The sequence below is a fragment of the Geotrypetes seraphini genome, chromosome 7 (genome assembly GCF_902459505.1).
Source record: "Geotrypetes seraphini chromosome 7, aGeoSer1.1, whole genome shotgun sequence".
NCBI classification, from domain to species: Eukaryota; Metazoa; Chordata; class Amphibia; order Gymnophiona; family Dermophiidae; genus Geotrypetes; species Geotrypetes seraphini.
In genome coordinates this window covers 153,765,355-153,780,136 of record NC_047090.1, presented here as the reverse complement: position 1 = coordinate 153,780,136, position 14,782 = coordinate 153,765,355, and the positions used below count along the sequence as shown (strand labels likewise).

At 43.8% G+C, this 14,782-nt stretch overlaps 1 protein-coding gene across 5 annotated transcripts in view; it reads left to right on the top strand.

The window, feature by feature from the left end:
* The window catches only part of CEP170B (centrosomal protein 170B), a 162,640-nt gene that overhangs the window by 77,273 nt on the left and 70,585 nt on the right, over positions 1–14,782 (top strand). For 4 of the 5 annotated variants that reach the window (XM_033951231.1, XM_033951229.1, XM_033951230.1 and 1 more), the window contains 2 exons: positions 5,412–5,549; positions 13,295–13,768. In XM_033951231.1, coding sequence (XP_033807122.1) covers positions 5,412–5,549; positions 13,295–13,768 — 612 coding nt within the window. The remainder of the gene's footprint in view (positions 1–5,411; positions 5,550–13,294; positions 13,769–14,782) is intronic. The other variant, XM_033951232.1, reaches the window with a different exon arrangement.

Below are 14,782 nucleotides of genomic sequence, written 5' to 3'. Positions count from 1 at the left end.
ATGGTCGGTATATTAAAAAGTTAATAAACTTGAAACTTGTAGTTGGGGATACTGCTCGCGCTGGGAATGTTAAAGAGGTACGAGGGTGGGGGTGGGGAGGGAAGGGGTGTGCGTGGCAGGAGGGGGGTGGGGAAGGAGCAGGGGAGAGGTGCCACTTCCCCGGGCACCTCTCACCCTCATTACGCCACTGGTTGTTAGGGTAGGGTGACTTCTATAGCTGTACTTATCTCCTCATGGCATCAGCAGCAGCTTTTCTCCACCCCCCCCCCCACACACTTACCTCATTGCTTCCTATTCCAGCCACCAATGAAAAGCATTTTTGTTCCACCCCAATTCACTGGACATGTGCACAAAAATTGCACTTACCATACAGCTCTTTAGGGCATATGCCAGGAAGTTCCAAGCCTTTTACCGATTAATGCTCGACACTAGCAGCATGCATATAATTTGCATAATGTTAGTGTTGAACATCCGTCAGTAAGAAAAAAAATCGGTGGTGCACTCATTTGTTTTTCGGCATTGTAGAGAACAGTGCCAGAGTTCTGTGCATCTCCCCTTTTGGGTTTGATTTTATAAACAGTATGTATTATTTTAAGTCTGTTTTACAAGGTGATACCTATGAACCTTTATCAAATACCGTGTTTCCCCGAAAATAAGCCCTACCCCCAAAATAAGCCCTAGTCCTGGGATTCGCCGGCAGTTTCCCTTCCCTCTCTCCCATCCCTTGTGCAGCAGAACCCTTGTGCGAGCACCGCCCCCACCCCCCGAGCACCTGCACCCGCTGCGCAGCCGAATCCCCATCCTTCCCTCCCTCCCATCAGAACCCCACCGTGAGCTCTACTTACCTCCCTAAGCAGCGTCGGGCCGGCAGCACTCTAAACAGGCTACTTGGGCCTTGTCTGCCCATGAATTCACTCTGCTGCACAAGGGATGGGAGGGAGGGAAGGATAGAAGCTGGGCAAAGGTCCTGCTGCATGAGGGATGGGAGGGGATGAAAGATGCTGCACATGTGAGGGAGAGAAATGAAAGAGGAAAAATTGGGGTGAAGGAGAGGAAGGGAGAGATGATCACGTATATACCCTGAAAAAAAGACCTAGTGCGTTTTTTGGGCCTAAAATTAATATAAGACACTGTCTTATTTTCAGGGAAACACGGTAAGTGTACAGAACCAGCCCCAGTGGTTCACAAATGCAGTAGTACAGGTTTACATATTTGAAGCTGGCGTGTGTGTACTCTCTCATAAAATCTGTGGGTAGATGGTAATTTCACCTGTGCTCTGGCGTGGGAATGCCCACATTTGATATGAGTTTAAGAGCCATCTTTTTGTTGCACATACTTCTATGCACATGTACCGCAGGACAGTTTTATATGAGGTGTTTTCCATTTTCTGTACCACATTCCTTTGTAAAATTACTCCCAATTGCTGTTTGGTTCCATAACATGGAGTAGTGGAATCCCTGTTTTGTACACACAAAATACTTGTTTTCAAAAGAAGATGCTTGGTGGTATGGTTAGAATTTATTATTGTGTGGCCACTTAAGGTATAATTATCTACAGGCCGCATAAGCTAGGCACTGGGATGCTGTGCGTCACGCGTGAATTCTATAATAGTGGTCATGCGTCTGATTGCCAATGTTTAAGGCTAAGTCTGCAGTTGGTGCCTAGCTTTAGATGCACCCTCTCCAAAATGTTCCAAGCTTATTCAATCTTCTTTCCTAAAAATCATCCACTTTGAGTTTTTTTGCTTTAAGTTTTTATATATACATTTCTTATTGCTGTATCTTGGACCTCAGAAAACACCCTCCTCCGCCCCACACTGAAAAGTATTCTTGGCAGGGAGTAAAATGGTGTGAACTCCTCACCGGTCCATATTCAAATTGTTTTGCTATTTTTATGGTTTTCAAAACACAACTTAGGCTATTTATGGTATTGTACTTATCTAATTGATTCAGCATCTTGTATAGGAATTGAACTGTGGGGTGGATGTTAGCGGCATTGAGTGGATCCCTGACGAAGCGCATAGCGAAACATGTCGGGTCCAACCGCTGAATCAATTAGATAAGTACAATACCATAAATAGTCTAAGTTGTGTTTTGAAAACCATAAAAATAGCAAAACAATTTGAATATGGACCAGTGAGGAGTTCACACCATTTTACTCCCTGCCAAGAATACTTTTCAGTGTGGGGCGGAGGAGGGTGTTTTCTGAGGTCCAAGATACAGCAATAAGAAATGTATATATAAATGCTGACACCTAACTGCTAGTATTCAATAACAAGTGTGTCTATGGGTTAAGTTTACTTCTGACCCATCCATACCCCTAGCAGTTGTATTCTAAAGGAATTACACGCTGACATTATAGAATACCAACAAAAGTGTGCTTGTGTGTGTAACTGGAAATTAGGGCCAATTACCACCAATTGACTAGTGGCAATTAGAGCCTAATTTAACAATTAAGTTACGCTCATAACTGGCAGTATTACATAACCTGTGTGCACAATTTTGTAGGTCAGGTTTGAAAATGGGCTTGCAAAATTTTAGAATTAGGAGGATAGAAACATAGAAACATAGAACATAGAAAGATGACGGCAGAAAAGGGCTACAGCCCATCAAGTCTGCCCACTCTACTGACCCACCCCATTTAGTCAGAGTGCTAATGACTTATTCAGCTCATTCAGTGGTCCTCAACCTTCCTTGTGTTGTGAAACACCTGACATACAATGTGCATGTGGATGACTCACTGAATACTGCAATTCGCAGCTAAAGAAAGACAAAACATAACAGCATAACATAACAAATTTCACTTATATACCAAAGTAGCCTTTCAGTTCAGCGCGGTTAACGGCAATCAAGAAACTGTACAAGCACAGTGAATTATAATCACATTCAGAAGAATTCATCAAATAAAGAAGTCTTTAGCATTTTTCTAAAAGAAAGATAGGAGTTAGAGTTAGCTATCAGGAAAGAAAAGGATTTATCCCATGATCCAGCTTGAAAAGATAAAATTCTATGGAAAAATCTTTTACATATGTAAATAGTCTAAAATGCTGGGAAAATAATTTTCTGTCAGTAAATTGAAAATGATCAATAGTATAATCGGGATAAGGCCAAACAATGTCTTGTAACAGGTGTAACCTAACTTGAATAATTTTCTTGCCTCAACTGGGAGCCAGTGTAGCTTCCGATAGAATTTAATTACATGATCGGTTGATTTTCAATTAGAAAAAATTTGAACAGCTGTATTCTGAATGATCTGCAGCCTTTTGATATTCTTTTTACTGGAGGTGAGATAAATAATGTTACAATAATCCAGGGAACTCAAAATCAATGATTAGACCAGTAATCTAAATGAGGAAAAATCAAAATATCCTTTAATTGATTGCAATTTTTATGGCATAAAATAAGTTTTCCTAACTGGTGCATTAATTTGAGCAACCCTATATATCATTTTGTTGCTGCTAACAATGATGCAAGGGATATAGAGACCCCAAGGATCTGTATGAAGCCAGGGTGGAGGAGAGGGATGAGCCAGAGGACAGCAATATTTCCAGTTGGGGCCGGTGATAGAACTAGGTATTAGTTATGGAGACTTCAAGTTCCTGACTTCCTTGTTCTCAGATCTGTTCAAACTGCCACACACAGGATTGTTAAAGCACATATGTGCTGTTTGTCCAGTTTTGGGTAGCACACCTCATAAATGTTAGGGTGTAGATGGGCTGGAGTGGGTCTTGACGGAGATTTTGGCAGTTGGAACTCAGGCACAGTACCGGGTAAAGCTTTGGATTCTCGCCCAGAAATAGCTAAGAAGGAAAAAAAAAAAAAATTTAAATTGAATCAGGTTGGGCAGACTGGATGGACCATTCGGGTCTTTATCTGCCGTCATCTACTATGTTACTATGTAGTGATACACCAGTGTATCGCAACTCACTGGTTGAAAAACACTGAATTAGCTGAAAATCACAAAGATATTATGATGGCAGAAGGAATCATAGGGCTTGACTGGATTTTGTTTGGAGCCTCGGTTGGCCCTGGCCTTTCATGTTCCTTCATATTTCCTCTAGTGCTGATTGGGCAGTGCCAAAGGGAATTGCAAAGCAGGCATCTAAGGTAGAGAGCCAAAGTGGGTTGTTGTCGTCATTGCATGCTAGTTGAACCTTTGCCAACCCTTTGCTTGTCATGTGATAGCTGAAACATGATACTTTGAAAAGGCTAGCTGAATAAATATTTTGGAGTTCCCAAAAGAAGGGCATCAATTTGTTAAAAGGCTGAGATCTACCCCATTAAATTGTTCGTTTAGACCACAGGTGTCAAACATAAGGCCCGTGGGCCTAATCTGGCCCGCCTGGCTGTTTTATGCGGCCCGCAGTACGATGCAGATTTTTCATTGCCGCACCTGGGTGTTTTATCTTCTGGCCGGCTCTCTCCTTCTCATTTCCACAGTGTGCTCAAAGCTTCAGGCAACGGCTCCTTGCGCGTCCCGTGCCTCATCCAGAAACATTCCCTCTGATGTTGCTACATCAGAGAGAAGGCTTCCGGTTCAGGCGCAGGACGTGCTTAGGAGCTGCCGCCCACAGCTTTGAGCACACTGTGAAAATGAGGAGGAGGAGGGAGCCGGCCAGAAGATATACTGCTTGAAACCTATGGAAATACTTTCCATCACAGGACAATCTTTCAAAGCCTGAATGGGAATGAGAGCTTCTGGCTGGCCTGATCACCTTTGGACTATTCTCAGAACTTACTTCATCTCCCAAGGCTGCATTGACACAGAAGACATAAGAGCACAGGTACCTGGGAAGACCCTCATTCTTCTAATGAAGCCACTCTCCCCTTCCCCTTCCCCAGGTTTGAACTCGTGGAATATCAATGGCTACTAGGATTTCACAACTCATAACCTAATCCTGATTAAAGAGCTGAGAAAGCATGTGTGTAGTCGTGATGGAAGACAGATTCTAATGAAGTACAGAAAAGATTATGGCAAGCCTGCGCCTGTGTAGTTTAATTTTGTGGTTAACCATTTTGTGTTGTTAATGAGATTATATTGTGTGTATATATGAAAAATGAATGGAAAAAATAGTGTTACAATTAGTACTATTATGGGGATCTGGGGCGGAGATTGGGCAGGGTCTGGCCTGCGACTTAGCCTGTGGTTTAGATTTCAGCCCCTTAATGTGATTGATTTTGACACCCGTGGTTTAGACTATTGTACTGATCATTAGGTTTTAGCTATTACATCAAAAAGAAATTTATGATAGCTGAACTTAGCAAAGGTAAAAAAAGATCATATAATGTACTGATCCCTGTATAAGTGCTGTGCTCTGAGAATTCAGAACAAAAAGTTTTGTAAAGTGAGTCAACCAGCAAATTCAAGTTTTTAAATCTTAGAATCTGCAGATCTAACAATAAGGCCCAAAGTGTTATTTTCTTTCCCCCACTTAGAAAATCCGGTGTACCGCACCCCCCTTTATGGACAGCCTTCCTGGTGGGGGGATGATGATGAGAAAAACAAGCTGGAAAGTCATGAAGACAGAAGGCAAGAAGAACATTACCCAGGTGATATTTCTGGATATTTGCATCACTTATCGAGTGTGAGTGGTTATAGATAAAAGTGGCCTAGAAGTACACATGACCATAACAATTATGTTGAGCTGGGGTTTCAATAGATTTTGGAATTTTCTCTGCTTTTCTTTTCTCTCCCTGTGTTTTAAGATGCTATTTGTGGTAGGTACTGCAAGAGCACTGTTATTCAATTGACATTTATCTGCAATTTTTCATGTATGTATGTATTGGGGATGCTTGTTTGTGCATTTCCTAGCATGCAAATGTAATAAAAGTTTAAATATATAAGCCTTTGTACAAAGGCGTGAAAGCTAACATGGGGAACAGAAGGAGGAGCCTGCAGCTGAAGTGCACCTGCATGGTTCAAACTTGCACTCTTTCATATCCCTAGAGCAGGGGTAGGGAACGAGGGCTGCAATCCAGTCGGGTTTTCAGGATTTCCCCAATGAACGTGCATGAGATCTATTTGCATGCACTGCCTCCATTGTATGCAAATAGATCTTATGCATATTCATTGGAAAAATCCTGAAAACCCGATTGGATCGCAGCCATCGTTCCCCTCCCCTGCTTTAGAGTGTATCTCACCCCCAGGACTGTATCTGTTGAGGTTTGGGAGATGAAGAAAAAGAGCATGAGGTGGAGTGAATAATAGCTCCCATTGCGAAGGTGGTGCGTGGAGGGCAGGGGAGTTCTGCAGTTGCAAGGAAAGAGGATCCACTTATTGTATACTCTTGACATACTTGACCCCTCAAAAGAATTTATTTAGGAAGTAGTAACAGAAGTTTGTGACATAAACAGTTTGGACCAGATTCTATAAACGGCACTTAAACGCCTGCCGCTCCGCATGGTTGTCAATCAATTGCTAGGTGCTGTTTGTAGAATCATGCCTAGCGGCGTCTAAATGGAACTAGGTGTTGCTAGGCAGCATTGAGATAGGCGCAGGTACATTAGGCTTGGTTTTACTGGGCCTAATTATCTGACGCCCAAGTCAACTCCTATTTTCCGACCCTAACCATGCCTAATTTTGAGATAGGTGTTAGGCGTTGAAGGGCACCTTGACTTAGGCGTCGCTAGGCGCTGCTCTGAGTTCCGCTTGGAACTCTTAATTTAAATTAAAAAAAAATTATCAATTAACTTCAATGGTGCGGTCAATTACAATGCTATTTAAGTGAACATAATTGAGTTGCCTGACGATTTTTACAGTAGTTAGTGCGATCAGGGTGCCTAGCGCCACCTAGCTTATAGAATCTGGAGGTAAGGAATACCTTTTGGTGTTTTGTGATCGCCGTGGTATGCACATTTCTGCTCTTGTTTTCGCTTGCCTGCACCTTTTAGAGCACTTGGTAATTAAAAGATTTGTGGTCAGGTAATCGCTTTGTGCTCACTGGAAAGTCCCTGCCATTCTCAGGGAAAGGTATTAGGAAGTGTTTCTTTAATTACCAATGCTTGGCTTCTATAACAGACAAGACTAGGAATGTTTAGATCAATTTTCAGTAAAGAGCCTTGGGAATAACTGGAAACTTCTAATCCAGATAGTTCAAATTACTATTATATTCAGCAGCACTATATAGCATATATATATATAATTTAGACTTACATATTTGACAGTGCTAGCTACATATATAGTGCTGCTGAATATAATAGTAATTTGCATATATATAAATATGCCTTTATATATATATATATATATATATATATATATATATATATATATATATATAGGCATATAAGATAGACAATTACATCAACAGAGCATATATATATATAATTTAGACTTACATATTTGACAGTGCTAGCTACATATATAGTGCTGCTGAATATAATAGTAATTTGCATATATATAAATATGCCTTTATATATATATATAAAGGCATATAAGATAGACAATTACATCAACAGAGCCAGGGTGACCTATGGCACATTTTGGAAAGAAATTAAGACAGCACTGTTCGACAGATTTATCTCCTAATCAGATACCATTTTAAAACTAATAACACTATACTGATAACTTTGAGAAATATGTGTATTTTTACTATTTGTATTCTGTAATTTGCTGACTGTCCAGTGATATTTTCGCTATTTGTATTCTGTAATTTGCTGATTGTCCAGCTCTCTTCAGTGTAAACCGCCTAGAAGCTGTAAGATTGTTGCAGTATAGAAAAAATAAAGTTATTATTATATAAGCCTTATATCAGTGCTATACATACAAAGATCTAAGTTTGTCTCACAGGTTTTCTCATAACTGATTCAAATGTATAATGTATACATGGGAGGGGCCTTAAACAACCTGGCCAATCAGAGCCTCAGGCCCCTCCCCGGTGCATCCCAGGATGCACTGGGGATGAGAAGATTCTCCATTATGAAGAGGCAGGCCAGCTGGCCAGAGGGAGTAGGCATCCTTCCGGCCAGCCATCTGAAAGTAAGGTAAGGGGAAGAGGGCAGGGGTTGTTGGAGGTACTTGGGGGGGGGGGCAAGGAAGGATAGGTGTGTGCTTAGGCATCTCTTCTGCCACTGGGGGGGGGTGACAGTTGGCGGTGGGAGAGTTGGCAGCGGGAGAAATTAGTCATCTCACCTGCTGCTGGGGGTATGTCGGTTGGTGGCGGGAGAGATTGGTCATCTCTCCCGCTGCTGGGGGAGGGGTGTTCGGTGTTTTGTTGTTTTGCAGCACTGCCGAGAGGGGTTGGGGGTGTGTGTTGGTTGGTGGTGAGAGATTGGGTGTCTGCTGGGCAGTAGCGTACTAAGGGGGGGCGGTCCGCCCTGGGTGCCAGCCCTGAGGGGGGTGCTCCCGGCCTTGCCGTTCAGTCCCCCCACCCCCGAAGGACCGCTCGTCCCCCTGGCCTCCCTGCACCACCTATGAAGCAGCCCGCAGCGGGATTGCGATGTCGGCGATCCCTGAGCTGCTTCCTGCGCCGCGGTCCCGCCCCTCCCCTCCTCTGACGTCAGAGAAGGGACGGGACCGCGGCGGAGGAAGCAGCTCCGAAGCAGCGAAGGGATCGCTGACATCGCGATCCCGCTGTGGGCTGATTCAGGTGGTGCAGGGAGGCCAGGGGGGCGAGCGGTCCTTCGGGGGGGACTGAACTCAAGGCCGGGAGCACCCCCTCAGGGCCTGATTCAGGTGGTGCAGGGAGGCCAGGGTGAGCGAGCGGTCCTTCGGGGTGGGGCGGGCAGACAGGCCGGCAGGCAGGCCTTCAAGGGGAGGAGGGGTCAGGCAGGCAGGCAGGCTTTCAAGGGAGGGACAGGCCTTCAAGGCGGGGGTCAGGCAGGCTTTCAAGGGAGGGACAGGCCTTCAAGGGGGGGGGCCAGGCAGGCAGGCTTTCAAGGGAGGGACAGGCCTTCAAGGGGGGGGCCAGGCAGGCCTTCAAGGGGGGGACAGGCCTTCAAGGAGGGATAGGCCTTCAAGGGGATCAGGCAGGCAGGCCTTCAGGTGGGGACAGGCAGGCAGGCAGGCCTTCAAGGGGGTGCAGGCCTTTGGAGGGGGGGTGCAGGCCTTCGGGGGGGAAGTGCAGGCCTTCGGGGGGGAGTGCAGGCCTTCGGGGGGGAGTGCAGGCCTTCGGGGGGGAGTGCAGACCTTTAAGAGGGGGACAGGCCTTCAGGGAGGGGGGCCCTGGTGTAGAAATACACGGAGGGAATGAGGGGGTTCAAAGAGACGCGCATATGCCGGACTTTGGGTGGGAAGAAATAATGGGTCTGAAAATAGAGAAGAGGGAGAGATGATGGACCATAGTTTTTAGAGAGGGAAGGAACAGAAAGGGAGAGAAGTTGGACACAAGGGATGGTGTGGAGGGGGGGGATAGAGATACTGGATTGGAGGGTAGTTGGGAAAAGAAAGGGAGAGATGGTGGAGAGGAAGGAGGGAGAGATGCTGGATGAAAGGGTAGTTAAGAAAAGATAGATTTGTGGAGGGAGACGAAAAAAGGATAGATACCAGACCTCCTGGGGAGGGAAGGGAAATGGGGAGGACAGAGATGGCAGATGGATGGTTAGCATGCAGAAAGAAGGAAGAAGGAGACCCTGGCAAGCAAGTTATCAGAAGACAACCAGAGCCTTGGACCAACAAGATTTGAAAAATAACCAGACAACAAAAGGTACAAAAACTAATTTTATTTTCTGTTTTGTGATTACAATATGTCAGATTTGAAATGTGTATCCTGCCAGAGCTGGTGTTAGACCGCAAACGTGAGCTAGGATTTAACAGAGAGGAAAAGTCCTTTTTGTTTTTTTATTTTATTTACACCACAGCGCCTGTGTGGTTAGGAGAAGCCAAAGGGGGGTGAAAAAGCTATAAAATAAACCCACCAGGATGTTTTTAAAATAAACAAACAAACACCCAATTGGGCAGGAAAGTTGAATCGAAAAACAAATTCAATAGGCTGAATCGAATCGAAAAAATTTTTTTTCTTGAATCGGGCAGCACTAGTTTGCACTACTGTCTTAGACTTTAGGACCTGGGATTGGAGAGAGATGGCATCCTCAGTACTTTATAATGCAAGTGAAACGAGGATTTGGTCAGACTTTTGAAGGGTCTGCAGAAGAAAAATATTGTATAGGCCAGGGACATGAGACAGCAGGAAACGGGAACTTTTCTTCCTTCTATTTTTGTGAATGGCAAGGCTGAGGATGTCAGAGAGTTCAATTAAAATATGTGCTTTATAAGAAAATATAATAATGTGTTTTATAAAGTTTATAAGCATTGCTGGCCTACCTGTTGAGGTGTTCCTAATGGTGGTGGTGGTGGTGGTGGCGGCGGCGGCAGCGTGTCAATGTGTTGAGAGGAAGAGGTGGTCTGTGAAATTCTGCTGAGCAAACTCTGGGCCCATTTCCACCCCCCAGTTAGTCCACTCCACTCAACTGGTTCACACACTGAGTGGGTCTTTGGGTGTTGTGCCTGGGTAGTTGTTTTGGGATCTCCTCTAGTGGTTTGTCAGTATCTCCTTGTGGTCCAAGGAAGGAAACTTTGTTAACCTTAGCATTGGCCTTCAGAATATGTTTGTAACAGCGCTGATTGTGTGGCAATAGACTATGTAGTGATCGAAAGAAAAAAACAGATCTTTGCACATTTTTGCACTATATGGTGGGTGTATGAGGAGATTCACATTTTCTGCACAGCTAAGTCCTTGTGAAGTTACCTTATTCTTTCTGTATTTGACATCTAGCAAGGTCTCTGTTTGGAAGGAAAGAACTAAGCTTAAAAATGAAGTGGCCAGAAGTTATGGTAAAAGCAGATAGCATTGCTGATTTTAAGAAAGGTTTGGACAAATTCCTGGAGGAAAAGTCCATAGTCTGTTATTAAGACATGGGGGAAGTGTCTGCTTGTCCTGGATCGGTGGCATGGAATGTTGCTACTCTTTGGGTTTTGACCAGGTACTAATGACCTGGATTGGTTACCATGAGAATGGGCTACTGGGCATGATGGACCATTGGTCTGACCCAGTTAGGCTATTCTTATGTTATTTTCTCATCTGTAGGGGCCTTTGTTTTCACTTCTTATTTTAATGTATTTTTTTTCTGGGAACTTATCAGTGTTTTTTAGAATGGGAACAAAAATGGAAGAGAATTAATGTGTGTGGAATGGTGGGGGGGTTACTAATTTCTTCAGCTAAATAATGAAATCCACTTCAACCAGACATAGGAGAACTCACGCACCATTCACTGCCCCTAACCTCCGCTTCCCTCGGCTATTTTAAGCCCTGAAAGCCCCCCCCCCCTTAAGTCTTACCTGGTGGTCTAGCGGGTTTTCAGGGCAGGAGCGATCTTCCCACACTCCTGCCCCGTGCAGATCGCTCACAGGAAATAGCTGCCTTGAGCTCCCGTAGTCTTTCGAGCCATTTCCTGCGAGTGATCTGCACGGGGCAGGAGGGTGGGAAGATCGCTCCTGCCCTGAAACCCCGATAGACCACCAGGTAAGGCTTAAGGGGAGGCTTTCAGGGCTTAAAATAGCTCAAAAAAAGAAAAAGTATTTTTAGGTTTAAAACCGTGAATAAGCGAATCCGTAGATATGGAATTCGCGAATACGGAGGTGGAAGTGTATATAAATTTTTTAAATAAATAAATAATAAACTAATACCTACTCTAATATCCTGTCCACCCACTTTCCCCACAGACATACCCCTAGCCAACATGTAGAAAAGCTTTGAACACGTAAGCATTAAATCCTGTTTTAAATCTTATCGTTGGGCAATGAATTCCATAACTGGGGGTTGAGAAAAATAAAACCAGAATGGCATGAGCTGTTAAGCTGAGCTTGTGCTGGTGTCAGGGATGACTAAAAGGAATTCAGAGGAGGACAGTAGATGGTGACCATACAAACCAGCTTGAATCTGTAAGGCTAGATAAGAGGGTGCATCAGACTATAAGACCTTGTGTGTCAATATAAGTATTTTGAATTGAAACCAAAAGCACACTGGCAGCCTGTGATGTTGAATAAATAATGGGTAGGAGAACATAAGAACCGCCATACTGGGACAGACCGACAGACCGAAGAAGGTCCATGAAGCTTAGCATCCTGTTTCCAGCAGTGGCTAACCTAGGTCCCAAGTACCATGTTAGGCTCTCTAAACCTTTGACTAATCAACCTGAAGTTAGCGTGGAGCCATATGACACCTACCCGGGTAGTACAGAAATAGCTTTAGATCTCAGCCAGCACCAGCAGCTGATTACTCCCGCAAGCCTAGCAGCCATACTTACTAGCTTGTACTTCTCTGTACTGCAGTATACAGAGAGTCTAGGTACTTAGGTGACATGGAGAAACAGTCTCTTTTCAGAGCTCTCAGTGCTAAAACTCTTCTTGTTCACACAAAGTCTAGTCTCACTTCAGTCTGCTGTCCTCAGGTGACTGTCTTGGTCCAGTCAGACAAAAGCAGACTTGGAGAATAATCGGGTACGTGTTGGTTCAGACATTATTCCTTATGGGTGCCTGTGCCAACCAAAGAAGCTCACAAGTCTTATCACATTCTTGTATCAATGTAAATCTGTCTGCTTTGCACGCAAAGATGAAGTGCAGATGTTCCTTGGTATGCCAATGTCCTTGATGGCAGTCAACCATGACAATTTGGTCAATAGACTTCAGTTGCATAAAAAGGTGACACACAAGGGACACTACTACAGGCCTGTATTAAATTATTACCACACCATGGTGAACAATTGAAGGAAATAAAAGGAATCCCTGTCTATTAGGGATTCATTGAATCCTCTGAAGGCCCTGATTGCTTGCAACTGGTTGGTACTCACAGCGCAGATTGAATAAGTTTGTTTTCTAAATCCTATTTGTCACCCACAATCCTTCTTTTAGAGCCTTAGAACAGTTTAAAACATTATTTGAATCCCTTTCTAAGTTAGAGATAAGTACAGATTGTTTACTCTTGCTGCTAAAGTTGGTTTGTGTGTGTGAGTGGCATATGGATCTTTTGCTTTTGCTAGATTGCCATAGAAATACTCCTTAGAATAATGTCTAGTTTCTGCTCAGAGATTTGTCTTTCAAGTTTATTTGACTGTAATGATTATAAAATTGGTCTGAGAAAAATATGTATATCCAGATGGTAATATGTAGTATAGGAAAGACCTAATGCTATGTTGGCTTTTCCATTGTCCTGGAAAATGTTTTGATAGAATCATTTTGCCACCCTGCTTTGTTGCCTGGATTTGGATAAGACACTCATTCTGTGTTTGTCTTATGGGCCTTTGGCAGGACTTTGAAGAGTGAAAGCTTGTTCATCCTTCTCACATTATTTGTTTCATTATAGAAAGAACAAAGGAGATGCCCCACCATGAGGAGGTCAACGGCAACATTATAAGCTACAGAGACTCTCAGGAGCAGGCTGTGTACTCGTTTAGGAGAGAGCCGAGCTATTTTGAAATTCCAACCAAAGAATTTCAGCAGCTGCCAAAATCTTCAGAAACTCAGGTCCATGAGATCCCAACAAAAGACACGGACACAGCTACACCACCCGTAATGCAGTCTCATGCTTCTTTTACCATTGAATTTGATGATTGTCGTCCTGGGAAAATGAAAATAAAAGACCACGTGACAAAATTTTCACTTAGACAGAGAAAACCAGTTGAGAAAGACCCTGGTACCACAGAGATGATTTCAGCAGAGAGCAAAGTGGCTGACTGGCTGGTGCAGAATGACCCAAGTTTATTGAGAAGGCCGTCTGCTCATGAAGACGTGTATAGCACTAAAAGTGATCTACCAGTTAATATCAGGACACTAAAAGGTAAATGTTTTCGTTCTAGGTCATAAATGTTAATATCAATTGCAAATTAATGAAGGCTGACAGATCTGGTACTAATTTCAGATAAAGAACAGTCACGCTATTGAGACTGTAAGAACGCCATTCTGCTATTTTGTTGGTGAAACTAGAGCAGGGGTGTCAAAGCCCCTCCTCAAGGACCGCAATCCTGTTGGGTTTTCAGGATTTCCCCAATGAATATGCATGAGATCTATTAGCATACAATGAAAGCAGTGCATGCAAATAGATCTCATGCATATTCATTGGGGAAATCCTGAAAACTCGACTGGATTGCGGTCCTTGAGGGAGGGACTTTGACACCCCTGAACTAGAGGATTGAAAGGAAACGTCTCATTTTTATCTTCAGTAGTCATTAACTCTGAAGTCTAAAAGTTTAGAAGTCTTATTCGCAATTTCCACATGAGAATTCTGGCATTTAAATGACAGCCACTTGGAAATGGCAGTTTTAAGAAGAACTCAGTTTATGAGGAAGCTGCTCTAACCACTAGGCCAGGGGTAGGCAATTCCGGTCCTCGAGAGCGGGAGCCAGGTCAGGTTTTCAGGATAGCCACAATAAATATGCATGAGATAGATTTACATCTCAAGGAGGCAGTGCATGCAAATCCATCTCATAGATTTTCATGGTGGATATCCTGAAAACCTGACCTGGCTCCGGCTTTCGAGGACCGGAATTGCCTACCCCTGGCCTAGTGGTTAGGGCAGCTTCCTCAGCACCCTGAGTTTGTGAGTTTGATTCCCACTGCAGTTCCTCGTGACTCTGGGCATGTCACTTAACACTTCATCGTGCCCCAGGTACAAAATAAGTACCTGTCTAAAATATGTAAACTGCTTTGATTGTGTAAACTACAGAGAAAAAAGCGGTATACAAGTCCCATCCTCTTTATACTTGGGTGTCCATTATTTGTACAGATAGCAAGAGGGGCTTGTTGGGGTTTGGGAACTCCTTTGAATGAACTGTGGTTCTAATCGGCACCACCA